At 38.0% G+C, this 15417-nt stretch overlaps 1 protein-coding gene across 1 annotated transcript in view; it reads left to right on the top strand.

The window, feature by feature from the left end:
- ROBO2 (roundabout guidance receptor 2) overlaps positions 1–15417 on the top strand; it is a 423078-nt gene that overhangs the window by 309948 nt on the left and 97713 nt on the right. Inside the window, exons 8-9 of the mRNA XM_068421342.1 lie at positions 10511–10635; positions 14914–15085. Of these exons, the coding sequence (XP_068277443.1) occupies positions 10511–10635; positions 14914–15085 (297 nt within the window). The remainder of the gene's footprint in view (positions 1–10510; positions 10636–14913; positions 15086–15417) is intronic.

Here is a 15417-nt window from a genome sequence, read left to right as displayed (position 1 = left end):
ATAAAACATAAAATAGAAAGGGCTGTATTTTAAACAAAGTTGTATTAGGAGTTGTGACTAGAGATTATATTGTTCAGATGGTTCAGATTGGTAAGTGAGAAAAAACTATCTTTATTCTTTGCCATTCTGACTCTTGAAGGGAAAGTCTATATAGGATGAATGCTTTTATTTTTGCCATATTCATGAATATATCACCTTCACTTGAGACACTGAGGATTTATAAAATACCAGTAATGGTGACTGGTGTGTGACAGAAGAGATGAGATCATGCTTGACACTACAGTGGCATCTTTCAGTGGCAGAAATCTCAAATGTATATCAAAGTGTGGTATGCTGCCTGTCTGCCTGCTGCTATAGAAATTTTTAGAACAGGGTAAGGACACCAGTGGACATTAGGTTTTTTGGATTTGTTTCTTCCTTAAGTGAAAGAATAATGCATCATTCTTGTCTAAAAATAGGCAAATTCTTCAGATTAAAGAGAAAAGGTTGCCATAGAATGAAATTCAGATTTCTTTGTATACCAGTAAGAGATTAAAATGTGGAGCTGACTTGTTCTGACATTTCTTAGCCTTTTAAAGACCAGTCTAAAAATCCTGAAGTCTTTAGCATTTCTACTTTGGCAAAAGACTGCTAGCTGAACTTAAACTTGAATCCTATAATGACTTCAGATATCATAGAAATCCAACGTTTGCAATATATGGGCCAGAGTCTCTCTGCAAGTGGACACCGAGCACATTAACCACCAAGCATTTAAGTGCTGGCACACAAAATTTGGCTTCACTTCCAGCTGCTCCAAGTCTTCTTGAGTATGCGAGATAGTGGTCGGAACAGAAACACAGAAGATCTGACAGAGGATTCTTCTTCAATGATAAATGTGAAAGACGGCGGTGTATGTACTTGACGTTTTAGCACGTCATACTGTGACATTCTGGCTCATTCCACTATGGTACCCAGTATGTGCCAGTACTCATACTGTTTCTCTTGGAGAAAATCCAGTTACAGCAAGTGCAGGAAGTGATCAAGCGCCTCTTTTTTTTCTTGTTTTTTTAATTGCTGAACTCTAGCTTGGGAAAGTTTTAAGAAGTTCAATGTGTAAATCTTTTTTAACTTTCCCGAAGCATGCTCAAATCAGTGGAAATTGTTTTCTTACTTCAGTGGATTCTGAGTCTCTCCATAAGTCTTTGAAGATTAGTGTATGAAAAAGTCTTTTAATGTGTTGCTCCCCCCAAACTTTTCCCTTCCTTTTTCTAAAAGGAGAAATCATTTGCTTTTCCTTCATGAGGAACATGGAAATCAAAACATGAATCCATTCACTTTTCCCTTTACCTTCTTTGCTCAATTGCTGCTAGCCATATTACAGTTTGGGTATGATCTCAGTATCATGATCATGATCAACAGCAACAACACTGTATGTCCCATTCCTTGAATGCTGGCATTGTCAATCAGCATAAACAGTCTTTTTTCTTCCTCAGTTGTTTTCCTCTCTTCACTTAATAGTGGCCCAAATTGAGCAGAGTATCTCCTCTCAGCCTTTTTTTATTCTCAAGAGAAAACGAACCTGGAACTTGTCATCTTTCTCACTATAGATGTAGCCTGTTAGCCTATCTAGGCTCTTTACTCTTCTCATCGTCTCCTTGGATCTTCTTTTTAGCATGTGAATTTGGTTTTTTTTGAAGGAGATAACCAGATTGCACTCATTATTTTGATTAAATCTTACTATATCTATCAGCAAGGGATATGCTTTTCTTTTTTAAAAGTATTACCAGCAAACTCTCCTGCTATCTCCCATGACAAAAGGAATCATGACAGATTACATGTCTTTTTGTTGGTGTAATTTGTTTTGTTTGCTAAACTCACAGAAGGTGTAGTAGCATGAGCCATCCCCTAATGGTACAGTTTACATTAGTAAGTGGGCTAAAGTGTTAAACTTTTAAAAAAGCACATATTTTCTATCTGATCTGAGCAAAAGGTATATCCTGAATCTCAGACACTTGAGGAGAAAGAAAAAAATGAAAAAGCATTGTCTAGAGTAGAGAAAGTCCTGGGTAATATAAGTTATTGGGCAGACAAAATCAGTGCTACCTTTCTTTATATGCATCAAAAGTAAGTGAAGAACTTTCTAGAAGGGAGCATCTGTAAGGTGCAGGGGCCACTTAAAAGAGATGATTGGACAAGGTACAATAAAATAGAGATGTATGATTAAAGGAGAGCAGGCTACAGTCTAATGTTGAGATGGAATTCAGACCAGATATTTAAACTTAATATTTAGATGTATTGTAAAACAGAGAGGAGGAGGGGGTCAGGAAAAGTGCTGCTGCTGAACTCAGAGCACTGGAAATGGGTGGGGGGTGGTGGTGGTGGGGCAGAAAGTAGAAACCTTTATTTTCTGCTATGTAGGAGACAGAGTTGTATTTTATTGACAGTAGTCCTAGGGAAGAAGGAAGAACAAATCCTTGATAGTATTTTGGGGGGTTTATGCTTCAACTTCTGTTATAAAAATGATAAATGCAGATTTGACAGTTATGTTAATTGAAATTGGCAGGAAAACTTTGACTATAAACCAAACCTGCTTTTTCATTGTTGTTTATCTCACATCTCTTTTTTCCACCATGCAGATTTATCCCACTTCTTTTAGGTCATCCAGGGATAAAAGAGAGATTTTATGTGTCAAAATATGTAGGACAATTAGCGTTTTTTGTTATTGATTCTCTAGACTTCTTTCACCTCTTGCAAAGAAAGAAAAAAATGCTTATGCTTCCATGCTTTCAGAGATTATCTGCTTCAGTGTTTCAGAACAACTGAAGGATAAAAATGTAGTTATATGTGAAATTCAGAACCTGAATTTAAATTGAAGATTAGGACAATTAGTCCAGGTATGAAGGAAGATTTAGCATTCTCAAATGATTGATGTGTGATCTTTTCACACTGTTGTGTTTTTACGTGGCTCATCTGAAAACAGCGAACAAAACAAAAACAAAACAAATCCAAAGGGATTTTTTTCTCACTTTCCATGAGGCAGGAGAAGCATGAAGGACACTTAGAGCAGAACTGGTCCTGGTAGCAAACTTGCTGAGACCTCACTTGCCTCTACTGTCTACCTCTGCCCCATTGTAGCCTGATTCCTCTCCCCCAGTGCTTCCTTTCATTCAACCTGCTAAAACTTCTCCCCGCTTGCCCCTTGTGTTTCTGATTTTGTGTATTTGATCTATTGGTTCAGGACATAAGAGAATTCATTTTGAAGCAGTGTCAATGTTAGAGATGGTATTTGAGCTATGAATTACCTATAGTCCCCTAGGTTATGGGAAGCTGCTTTTCAGAAGAATCTAAACCAAGTACCTGCTTTGTCACCGCCACCTGTGTAATTTTAAAATAATATCATGGGTCTAGTGAATGGCTTCATGAATCACTTGTTATCCTCAGAACTTCCCATTCCTCATTTCTATTGGCAGAATTATCCACCTGAAGAAGAAATCATGGGAGAAAGAGAACACTAAATGAACAAGGAAGAGAACATAGTTAAAGACAAAACAAAATGTCCACAAAATGAGATCTGTGCATTTGTTTCAAAGTCCAGCTGCACTCATACAAACTAGGCAATAGCTATAGATTCCTATGCTAAATGTGATACTCATGGCAGAGAAAAAAAGGAAATTCATTTCCCAGGCAACTCAATCATAACTAGCGTGCTAAAAAGTTACTTCCTTCCCCATCTGTGAACACGCCTAATCATTAGAGCACACCATAAGATTGAGAAGTCTTTTCACTTTAAAGAAAATGACCGTCCTTAACTTCCATTAGTTTATCCCTGATAAGAAATATATGAATTAGTAATAAGCCTAAGCAGTCATCCTCTCAGGCTTCTGTAATGGCTCCTGTGTCAGAGGCTACACCCTTGATTTATCATTAGTCATAGCTAACAGCACACTAATAACTTTGTGTCCTAAGAACCACACATCACTTTCTGTGCCCATTAAGAAGATCTGAACTTCTGAGGAAAGAACTGCTGACTCAGCCCAGGTTTATAGTGTTTGGGACTGGACATATTCTCTGTTTTCCTCTATTTACTCCATCACCAATTGTAGCCTTGCAAAACGTCTTTCAAAACTCGTAGACTTTTATATCTGCACTTTTTTGGCAGCTCATGCCGTGCAAAGGGCAAACATTTTTACAGCAAGGTATATAAGTAGGGTATTCAAGTTTTCTTTTACATTTGTATCACAAAAGCATCCAAAAGTCCAATATCTACCAGACCTTCTAGACAAATTTAACCAATGTCACACGAAGGTGGGGAATCGTTATTTTCTTTCAAGAATTCCTGTACTGCCTTCAACTGTCATCTAAGTCAGTATCTGGAACCAGTAAAGCAATCCCACAAATAAGTAGTCCTACTCCATAGATCACGTAAAGCGTTACCCCCCTTTTCAAAATACGTAGTATTTCAGATGGAGTTCTGGGGTCTTCTGCTATCCTCTGTGTAAATGTCTTAGAGGCAAGTCTTGATCTGTATTTGGTAAGACTGGAACTGAGTTTCATCTCTTAAAATATCAACACGTATCGATGACCAGCTGAAGTGACCACATGAATATTGTAGCTGTGGTAAGAGTTTGAGAGGACCATTGAGATACCCAGTTTCAAGTCTTCGAGGGCTTTACAAAAGAAGATTGTGATGTTAACCTAACTGACTCTCTTACTTCCAGGCAGAGCTACTGAGTATTGTACCAGGTGTAACTTTGTTCAAAGGATTATTATGAAAATAATTTATTGCTGCAAATGTACAATACTCAAGAAGACTGTAGATGGGAATACTAGGTTGGTCTGCTGTTTCTTCCCTGCCAGGAGCAGAACTGAGTCTTACAGAATCTTGGTGCTTTTCCAGCCAGTGTGTTTCTACTTGTTCCTCAAAGATTTTTTGCCCTCTCAGTGAGGATTATCTGAGTTCGCTTAGAACATTTACATTCAGCATCTTTCCCCTTGCCTGCTTTGAACCAGTCACAGAAATAAGTTTAAGGATAATAAACAATTCCAGTTTAAAATGAAGCACTCATCTTCATCACTTTAGCTTGCCTAAGTAATCTTCATGATGAATTTCATTTGCAGTTCACTATCAACTGAAATTAGTTGCAATTAAAGGTTGTCAAATCTGTAATTTAAGCCCTTTAAAATTTGGTGCTGTCACTCTTCCTGTAACATATTTTTTTTTAACGGGTCTTATCCAAAGACCACAGACCCCAATAGCAGAATTGTACAAGCTTCAATGAGCTTTGAATAAAGCCTCATATGCCATGGTATATGAGGACATATTATCTAAGTACATGTAATTAAAAGATTACTAAATTTTTCATTTTCTGAAAATTGTTTGGATTACTTAAAATGTGTTTGGTCTTGGCTGCTTTAGGTAATTGAGGATGTTTAGAAAAAACCCAAACAACAACAAAATCCCATTGATATTAGTTGCTGTGGTTACAATTCCATTTCTGCTTGCGGTAGCAATACTGGACTAAAACTTGGTACAATATCTGCTTCTAATAAAAATTACAGCTATATAATGTATGAACCCCAGGGAACCTGGGCTGGGGGAGGTGCTGTGAGCAAGTCATGATAATAAAACTCCCTTAGGATCACTGAATTCAATGTGAACCACAAATCACAAAATCATCTTAGAAAACTGTATAACTGGAAGAAAATGTTGCTAGTGCTCAATATGGGATCAGTGTACTTTTTGCTATAAATTCACATTTTTCTGTGGTAATTTTCCCCTTCCCTTCTGAGTCTTCTACCACATTTCTTATCAGGTGGCCAGAGTTCACCTAGGAGGGGTGAACTCACTGTCTCAGTCAAGCTTCTCTACATAAGCAGCTTTATCAGCTCCTGGTGACTCAGCGTAACCTTTAGTATTCCCTAACCCTACTGGGAAAGAAATTAATGCAATCCATCCCATCAGATTAGAGATTCTGCTAACTATTAAGATTGGAGAAGAGCTGAGAAATCTCTTTGAGATAATTTGCAGTATTTGTTTCTTTTTTTTTCTAAAGCTCTTGAGCAGAGGGTACCTTCATATACATTTATTAATAGAATAAAATATCCATTCAGTCATGCATAAAATGACATCTAGAAAGAGTGCAACAGAATGCACTCTTCCCACTTTGAACAACATAACTAATGTTCACTACTGCTCATGCTTTTCTACCTCCATTTTAATTCTTGCAGTAGAATACTGTTCTGTGCTGTAAAACCAGTTCTGAACATGATGTGATTAACCTTAGGGTCCCTCCATCCCCTCATCTCAAAGCCCCCTCGTACATGGCCTATGCTTTCTATTCGTGTTCAACCATCTGATTTCCATATCCCGCTCAGCCTCACAAGCGGCTATTAGCATAACAGAGCTTTAGTGTGACGTTGATTGAAGCCAGCGCTCGCTGAATGCAGTATCAAAGCATAATTTGCCAGAAATCAAATCTAATTTACTGTGTACTATTTAAATTTCTAAAAAAAAAAGTTTCAATAGAAGTATACTAGGTCTCTAGTCTTAATTGTTCTTTTTTCATATTTTTGGCTAGTCCCCTGGAATCCAAGCAATATATTTCCTTTTAGAGCCATTGTCTTTGACTTTCAAAAGTCAGTTAAGCAAGAGTTTTTCCACTCAGTTTATTCCAGTCCAGGCAATGTTACATCTGAAACTGTAAAGGGTAATAGTCTGATAGGCACAACACTCAGTTTGCTGCTTCATAACAGTTTTTTTCAACAGATTCTTCTAATGACTTTTATGTTTATCTTGAATTAAGCATTGAAGTACCACATAACTTTAACAGCTGAAGCATATCAAGCCTGCTGTTATTTCTCTAACTGTACCTTTTCAGAATGTTTTAAAAATGCACCTACTTTGAGAGAAGAAATAATGGCTTGAATTAGGTTTTGTCCAACATTCCACTGAAGCTGCGCTTTGAGCAAGTCATGATCTCAGTTAAACTTTCTGCAAAATTGGAGTAATAACATTTATCTATCTTTATAAACAGCATGTATATATGAAGATAACAAGCTCTCTATTTAGAAAAATCGAAGAGCCCAAGAAGTTACTTTCAGTTTTCAATTTGCATTATTCAACTAGAAGTTGATAGATAAAACTGATATGGTGAAAACATAGTTTAAATGCTGTAAACAATGTCATTTTTACCAGAGGCTGTCTGTAAACAGAGCTGTAGTTAAATATGACAACAAACTGAAACAAAATGGGGGTTTCCTTCATTATAGAACCTCACCTTCGAATAAATTAAAAAAAAACACATACAAGGTTTTATTTTTCCAAAATGTTCTTTAAAATTGTGATATTAAATAGTTTGGCTGAAGGAATTGGTTTTGTGCTCTAATTAACATAATGACCAATAAAATTCAGCTCCTTGTGAGATCAAGAGATTATATTTAAATAAAAGCTCTGATTCATTTATTTATTTTTCTAGTGAGTTTCTAGTAATTATGACTGCAGAGAAAAGCTAGAAAATACATCCTTGCATAACCATACATCATTGTTTACTGGAGTCTTTAGAAAGTCTAAACTGGTAACTATGAGGCCACATATCTTCTGTTCACTTTGTATGGCAAATGCTGGAGAGGACTTGGTGAGTGGCAGGGAGAGAACACAGCAACAGGGTTAATCCATGTCATGGAGATTATCTGGACTGAGCTACAGCATTAATTACTACTTCTTTTCCTTGCAAAAGAAAGGATCCTTTTTCTGCTCTTAGGAAAGTGAGAGATGTTCACAGTTAGGGGTAGGTCAAAAACTAGAAACTAGGTAGAAACTAGGACATTTATCTCTCATTGTTCCTTGACTATGAAATTACCATAATTTAGTCCTTGGAAAGTCTGCTACAGCAACAAGTTCAGTTCTATTACATCTGCTCAGAGCTTTGAATTACTGACTTACAGTACAGCCTTGTGTGTGTGAGAATGTTTCAGAGGAACCTTAAACTTACCTACCTTGCATTTATTCGGTTGCATGATTTGAAAGATAGGCTCATGGAAATGCCATGTCCTTCTTCCTTCTGTTGAGCTGTCTCAGAGCACTGTCTGCATAACATACCCCCAGTGCACCAAGCATGCCTACGAAGTGATCTTAGGCATTGATCATGCTTAGGTATGATCTATGGAATGATCTCCTGACACCAGGTTTTTAGCGTCACGATAGAAAGATTATGGTCTTGAGGCCACCCATAGTGCAGCATAGGCATAGGACTCATGCACAGTTCCTGTCAAATGCAGATATAACACCTGAAGATGTTAGAGGTTTTCTGCTCTTCACTCTGCCTGAGGTTGCTATTGATTTTATATTAATATCCTGGGCAGTGAACTTCTATGGCTGAGCAGCAAACACTGAACTACTTCAGTGAACTTTATTAAGTGGGTGGTCAGAACTGTAGAGATACCTTAGTGTAAGGTATGCCTATAGGAATGGAGGTTTTTAATTCACGACTTAAAGGTCTTTCTCTCTTTCCCTTCCCATGTGACTGAATGAACAAACACATGCACTGATTACCACGTTACCGTTTTCTGACACCTGTAGGGATTGCATAAAGATATGCTAGGTAAAACAAGGTGAGGGAAAAACAAGTAACTTGCTGCAGTCCAGTGCTTTAGGAATAGTACGACATGAGTTGGGATCCTAGAGTATGTGTAGCAACACCTATGCTCTTACAGAAACCTCAAAACATATGGGTATAAACAGGCAGCAGCAGGGCACCTAGCCCTTCATCCCTGCCCTTTCAGAAGCCTAACACCTACTGAGGCCTGGAGAAGAGGTGGACACTTCTCTCTCCAGAGATGCCAAAACCTGTGTTTAGGAGTGTGAGGCAGAAGGTAGACTCATGTTGTCCTCACTGACTGCCTTCTAAACTGATGGTGATTCATGTTCATTATGTGCTGTACAGTTCTTGTTTTAAGAGTGCATTATATCAGTGCTATTCAACTGGTGATCTTTAGAGTCTTGCTGATCTGTAAAGACTTGGGAAGTACCTCATGAGATAACTGCAAACTATATTTCAAAAAAACCAGATCTGCATACATTTTTATGCAGTTAGCAGATTTGAGTCTGTGCTGTCAGCAGGTGTAATCGGAAGCTGGGTCTTGATTGCTCTCTGTGCTTAATTAAATAGTTTGTAATTATAATGATGAAAATGTGGTTTTCTAAAACACTTAAATTCTGTTTACCTAAAAGCTTAGTGTTCCTAACCCATCCTTCTCCACAACCACCAAACCAATAGTAGATCAGAACAAAAATGAATGTGGGTTTTGGTTTTTTTTTTTACTATTTAATCCCCTTCTTCAGCCTGCCCCAAAAGTTAGCTAGTCATTTGATGAGAATATTTGGAGATACTGCTTACATTTTTAAGATATGCCAAAGAGTATAAATCCAATTCCAGTGAATTCCAATGTTAAACCAAGACTGGAGGGTTTGCATGTCATCCATAGAAAAGTCATTGGCTTTATCACATCATGCTCAACATAGTTGCTGATGTCCATTTTTTTCTTGCAAATCCTCTAACACTGCTTCTTCCCCACTTTCCTCCTGCACGTTAACGCCTTTTCTCTCCCTTCTTGTTCCCACCAACTATTGACTCTCTATTCTCCATCAGTACCCCAGACAAGTCAAATTACGCCTCTCTTTTAGAAATTGTTCACTTCTGACTGTGCTTCCTGGTTCCCTATGTCTGAAAAAACATAGCCAGTTCTGGTTCTTCTTTCTTGTTTTAACTCCACTTTCTCCTTGTTTCTTTTCCTTGTCTCTTCCTGATCTCCTGGATTACCTATTCCTTCTTACTCACTGCTCACTGCTGCACACTAACTCTTCAACTCTTGCTTCTCTCTTGTCTTTACACAAGTTGAAATCTGGATCTCCCAAGTTTGTGTTGTTTTTTTTACAAGTCCTTCTTCACACTCCATTCTTGACCACACTACCTCTAAGAGAAGTTGAGGGAGCTCTTGAACTTCTGTCCTTCTGCTGTCATCCAGACCTTCCTCTCCTTTCTCAATCATTTTAAAAGTCTAGAGGGGCAAACTGAAAAAGGCAGTCTGTATATCCTAATTCATACCTTGCAATACACGATAGCTCCAGCACAACAACAAGCTCTCTGAAGTGTAGAGGGTATGAGAGTGCTGATATCTGCCCAGACGAAAGGTAGAATACACGCAGAGCTGGAATCATAAACACCTGGCTGCTGCTCCCTAGCATTTGTCATCATCAGAGTTTACTCTAGCATGTATGGTTGTAATATTTCTTTCCTTTTTTTTTTTTTTTTTTTTTTTTAAAATTGGGGATATCACATACTGATATTGCTGCTCTTTTTGTTGCTGTTGGTTTTGTTTACGTATTAGTTCTGTCTGTACTAATTAATGTTTCTGGTGTTATGTCCTCTGGCATAAACCAAATCTTCATAACGTTGTCTCTTTCCTTCAATATTCCTCATCTCCACCTTGCAAAATATCCTGAACTTATACCATGATTTTTCTTACATTGTAGCTCCCCCACAGTTTGTGGTGAGACCAAGAGACCAGATTGTAGCCCAGGGTCGAACAGTGACTTTTCCTTGTGAAACTAAAGGAAATCCCCAGCCAGCTGTTTTCTGGCAAAAAGAAGGAAGCCAGGTAAGATATAAGAACCCCGTAAGACTTTCAAGCCTTTCTAAATAGTTATATTGTTAATTTTTTAAGAAAATTATTTAATTACCTTTCACAGTTTCTTTTAATCTTTCACAGGAATTTGTCTTTTAAACTATCACTATTCTCTACCAACATTTTTGTTGCTGTTTTTTTTTTAAATATTAATATTGTGAAGAACTCAAAGGCTATTTAAATTGGTGAAACTTGTGCTAGGTGCTGTATAAACTTATAGAAAGCAACAGTATGTACCTTAAAGACTTTTCATTCTGAAGCCCCCAACAAACAGGTGGGTGAGACAAACATAGTAGATAAAAAAGGTATGACTGAATTTTTAACTAATCAGAGTCAGCAATTACAGTTCACAACCTGTCTAGACATGATCAAGCAGATATATATCTAGCAAGCTGATTTGCATTGACATATTCTCATAGTGCATACAGATATAGGTTTTGAACACGCAGATGCTTTCTTCAGTAAAATTGTCTCAGGAAATTTCCCCATCTGGTTTTGGAAATATTTCCCTGATGCTTGCTGTCATTTTTTGAAACTAAAATTTCTGATGTAGCGATCAACATTGCCATCAGCCAATACTAACTGCTATAGTTTAATATTTTAATGTCAAGCCATAACATTTTTTTACTGCTGTTGCTATATTGGCATGATGTTACAGCAGAAGTCAGTCCTCCTCACTTACGGCATGCAGTTCATGTTAGTATGTTAAATTTGAACACTGTAAACTATGTGCCACATTCTCTTTTGTACCTGAGAAAAGGTTAAAAGGGGCAAATGGATGCCCAAAGACAGTGCCTTCTGCAGCTCCCTGATGGAAGTCTGTCCTGGCTACATCTGTCTATGTATCTATACAATGTACCCTTCTCCATTGGCTACATTAGCCTTTTCAGAGCCCTGTGCTACTTCTTCCCACGTGGTGATATGTGAGTTAACTCAAGTATCCACACTGTGCTGTGCAGTGCAGATGTGCTTTTTGTCTAATCTGGAGGCATGATCTGTACCAGCTCAGTTAAAACGTGAGATAAGAACTGAACCACAGATCTCCCACTCTGTCCCACCTGCTTCTGCTTCACCTTCTTATGAGGTCAGATAACTGGTCCAGAATGACAGGAGCAAGGCTGACAGCATTTTGTGCTCTGTTGCATTTGTGGCTTACAAAGATACAACACTATTACTTTACAAGTGTAAGCTTGTATGAGTGTAAGCTTAATCTTCAGTGTGTTTCTTTCAGTGTATTATTTGGAGAACTTTAGATCTAGCCTTCATGGATCATACCCTGGAAAAGCACAGTATTGTGAGTCTCACTGAGGTGAAAATTGTTCCAAGGGGAAAGTAGAATAGCATATTGAAATTAAAGTAGGAAGTACTGATGTGCTAGCAAACATTTCAAAACCCTTCCTTGTAGAGCATTTTAATAACATGGTAATGTTTATGTAAAGTGAGCTTATAGTGTCACACTTGAATCTAATAAAGTGGACATCCATCATGCTGTAATAAAGAGAAGAGCTTCTAATTAAAGTAGGACATCATTTGCAGGATTAAAGTCATTTAGCGTAATTGAAAAGTGTTAATACTCTATTTTATCCTCTTCCATTGGTATCACTTCAAGGGTAAAAACATTTTAAGGTGAAAATGCATCTTGTGTCTTTAATTGAATGTTATTACCTACTGATTGTACCATGTTGAAGCTGTTTAATTACAAACCTGGAAAATTAATTACCATATTGAGAACCAGATCCCTGAGGGTTAGAATGGTCTTTTTTGGCAAATAAATGCAACATAAAAATTGATACCTACATGGTTTATAATCAAACCTTGAAATGTAGCTCAATGTGATTCACTACACCCTCATGTTAATCTTAATTGACCATCAGTGAAGTAACACAGGTTAGTGTTACCATCTCGATATACAACTTGCCATATTTTGCAATGAGATGCCATAGAATAGGTGAGTTTCCACATACTGTATATAATCATGCTAATCTGAAGGATGGTATTTTGGCCAAATTAGGCATTGTCCACTGGACATACATGACTTTTCACCTTTACGTGCCCGGCTATAAGTTGTTCCTTGGCTTTACAATGCTTGCTTCTGCTTTTACTCAAGGAACGGTTTGCAGCACCACTGTTAGTGTTCAGAGTAATATTATGTAGTCACGTTAGCCCACTCCAGTAATTGTAGGCATTTTTCATTGTGAATCCATTTCTTGATCCTGTGTTTCTGAGCACAACCAGCTGGAAGGGAGGGGAGCTGTTCCCTCCTGAGTAATTTTTTGTGCCAACTTGTTCATAAGAAGCTGGTCCTTTGTGCTCAGTAGCCTTTTCCCCAGAGCGTAACAGCCGCCTGCCAATGAAAGGCACCGGATCAGGGCATGTGCAGCCTTTAGAGTTTCTAGATTAAATTCTTCCTTAAGATAAATTCATTGGTGTTATATCAAGGATGACTCTGGTCCCCCTGTTTGTAACCCAGCATGCCACCGTTGTGCCCAGATGAGCAACCTGACAGTTAATAGAAACCAGTAAAATTGTAAAAAAATTTAAAAAGGGATTGTACTTAAGGGCAGGTGTTGAGAGGATGGGGCCAGACTCTTCTCAGTGGTGCCTAATGACAGGACAAGTGGCAATGGGCACAAGCTGAAACATGGGAAGTTCCATCTGAATATGAGGAAAAACTTCTTTACTTTGAGGGTGACAGAGCACTGGAACAGGCTGCCCAGAGAGGTTGTAGAGTCTCCTTCTCTGGAGATATTCAAAACCCGACCCTGTGCAACCTGCTCTAGGGGAACCTGCTTTGGCAGGGGGTTGGACTAGATGATCTCCAGAGGTCCCTTCCAACCCTTACCATTCTGTGATCTTATTTAAAGCATATCTCCTTTTGTTGCCAAAACCGGAGAGATAAAGGTGTGAGTTTCACTTCAAAGCAGAATTTTTTAAAATCCAACTTTGTTGCTTGTCAGTTCCAAATAATATTTTGTAAACCATTAAGGTCTACTGCAGAAGAAGCAGATCTACAGAAAATTAATTTAATACCCTACTCTATACTTCTAGATTTTCTTTTCAGCCCACATAGACAGGCTTAAAAGTTAGTAGGGAGTCATCATTAGAAAGCACAGCAGAGCTATACAGAGCTGCAGCCATTAGACTGAAAGCTTATCACAGCATGGTAACAGTGTGTTGGGATATTCCTGATACAAACAATTGTACTTTTCAGAGAGGCTTGTTGAGTTGACATAAAAGCCAGACTGGAATTACTATTGTTTAATTATTGTTTAATCTACTCCCCTTTCTGTCTCATTGGGCAATGCTGCTGACCGTTCTGTTCACATTGCCTCCCTTTTCCTGTTCTTTTTCATTCACATCAAGAGCTGTGCCAAATGGTATAACTTTTTCCTTGAAAATACAGCCCTCACCACTAAAAGCTTTTCCATCCTTTTCTGTATTATTGATTCATTCAGTCTTTCATCATATGCAATGACTGCTACATCCATTCCAGTTACTCTTATTGACATCTCTCTTTTCTCCAATCCAGCCCAAAGGCAAAAGCTAATATTCCTGTTTTGTGCTAACTGATGTCTTACCCTACATGAAATTATTTTTTGTCTCTGATGATTTCCACATCAGATTTATACCCTTTCTCTTCACCCTTGAGGCTCCATGCTGCTTTTCTCCTTTGGTATACCTCAGTTTTAATTTCCTTTTGCTTCTCCTTTAAGATCTCATGCTCTGCCAGCTTCTCCTACTTTATGACCTGTTTGTATCTTCCTCACAGCTTTCCTTCTGTGCCATGCTCTTACTTTGTCCTTTGCGCAGAACATATTCACAGTCAAACAATAGTGCTATGCTCCCTCAAGTCTCCAGGATTCAATTCTTTCTGCTAGTTTTCTAATGTTTACTGTAGTATTGTGTCCTCCTGGTTTGACAGCCAACTAAGTATAGTATTACAATTAAATTCAGAATGAAGATGAATGGGTCACAAATACAAATCACTCAAGTGAAATTGTTGGAAAATTTCTCCTCTCCTAGATCTCCAGCCAGAACACACCACTGTGTGCTGTCAAAGGTCTGTTTCTAATTTAAACTGCAAGTTGCCCAAGGCAGGGAAAGCTAGCTCTATGTGTTCATAAAGTCATAACCACACTTTTTCTTCTAGTTTATATATAGTACTTTTAAGGAAAAAACATTGTCTCGCTAGCTGAGGGAAAAGTGGTGGTTTTTTGTTTTGAATTGATGTGAGATGAATTGTCTTTGCAGAATCTGCTCTTCCCAAACCAGCCTCTCCAACCCAACAGCAGGTATTCAGTGTCACCAACTGGAGACCTCACTATTACCAACATTCAGCGGTCTGATGCAGGCTACTACATTTGTCAAGCACTGACGGTTGCTGGAAGCATTTTAGCAAAGGCTCAGCTGGAGGTTACTGATGGTGAGCTATAGAAATTCCTATTGTTTTTTCCTGTCAAAAGTATTTTTAAAGTAGTCTGAATAAAGGTGTATGAGATCAAATAATTCATACAAGTAAACAGACAAGTTTCTACAGAAAATACAATGCAAAAAGGGTCTCTATGCAATTCTCTATGGTATTAAAAAGGCATCGAAGTGTAGTTTGCCTTTTGCTTGCTTTCTGGAGCTTCCTTAATAATACAAACATGGTACAAACCAGCTTAGAACAGGGTTGGTGAGAAAGCAAGCTTCTTGTTTCACTAGAGCTAAGTTAGGACTGCAAAAAAAACCACAAAGGTTTGTGATTAAAGCATT

This window comes from Nyctibius grandis, chromosome 2 (genome assembly GCF_013368605.1).
Source record: "Nyctibius grandis isolate bNycGra1 chromosome 2, bNycGra1.pri, whole genome shotgun sequence".
Lineage (NCBI taxonomy): Eukaryota > Metazoa > Chordata > Aves > Nyctibiiformes > Nyctibiidae > Nyctibius > Nyctibius grandis.
This window is presented reverse-complemented; position numbering and strand designations above follow the sequence as displayed.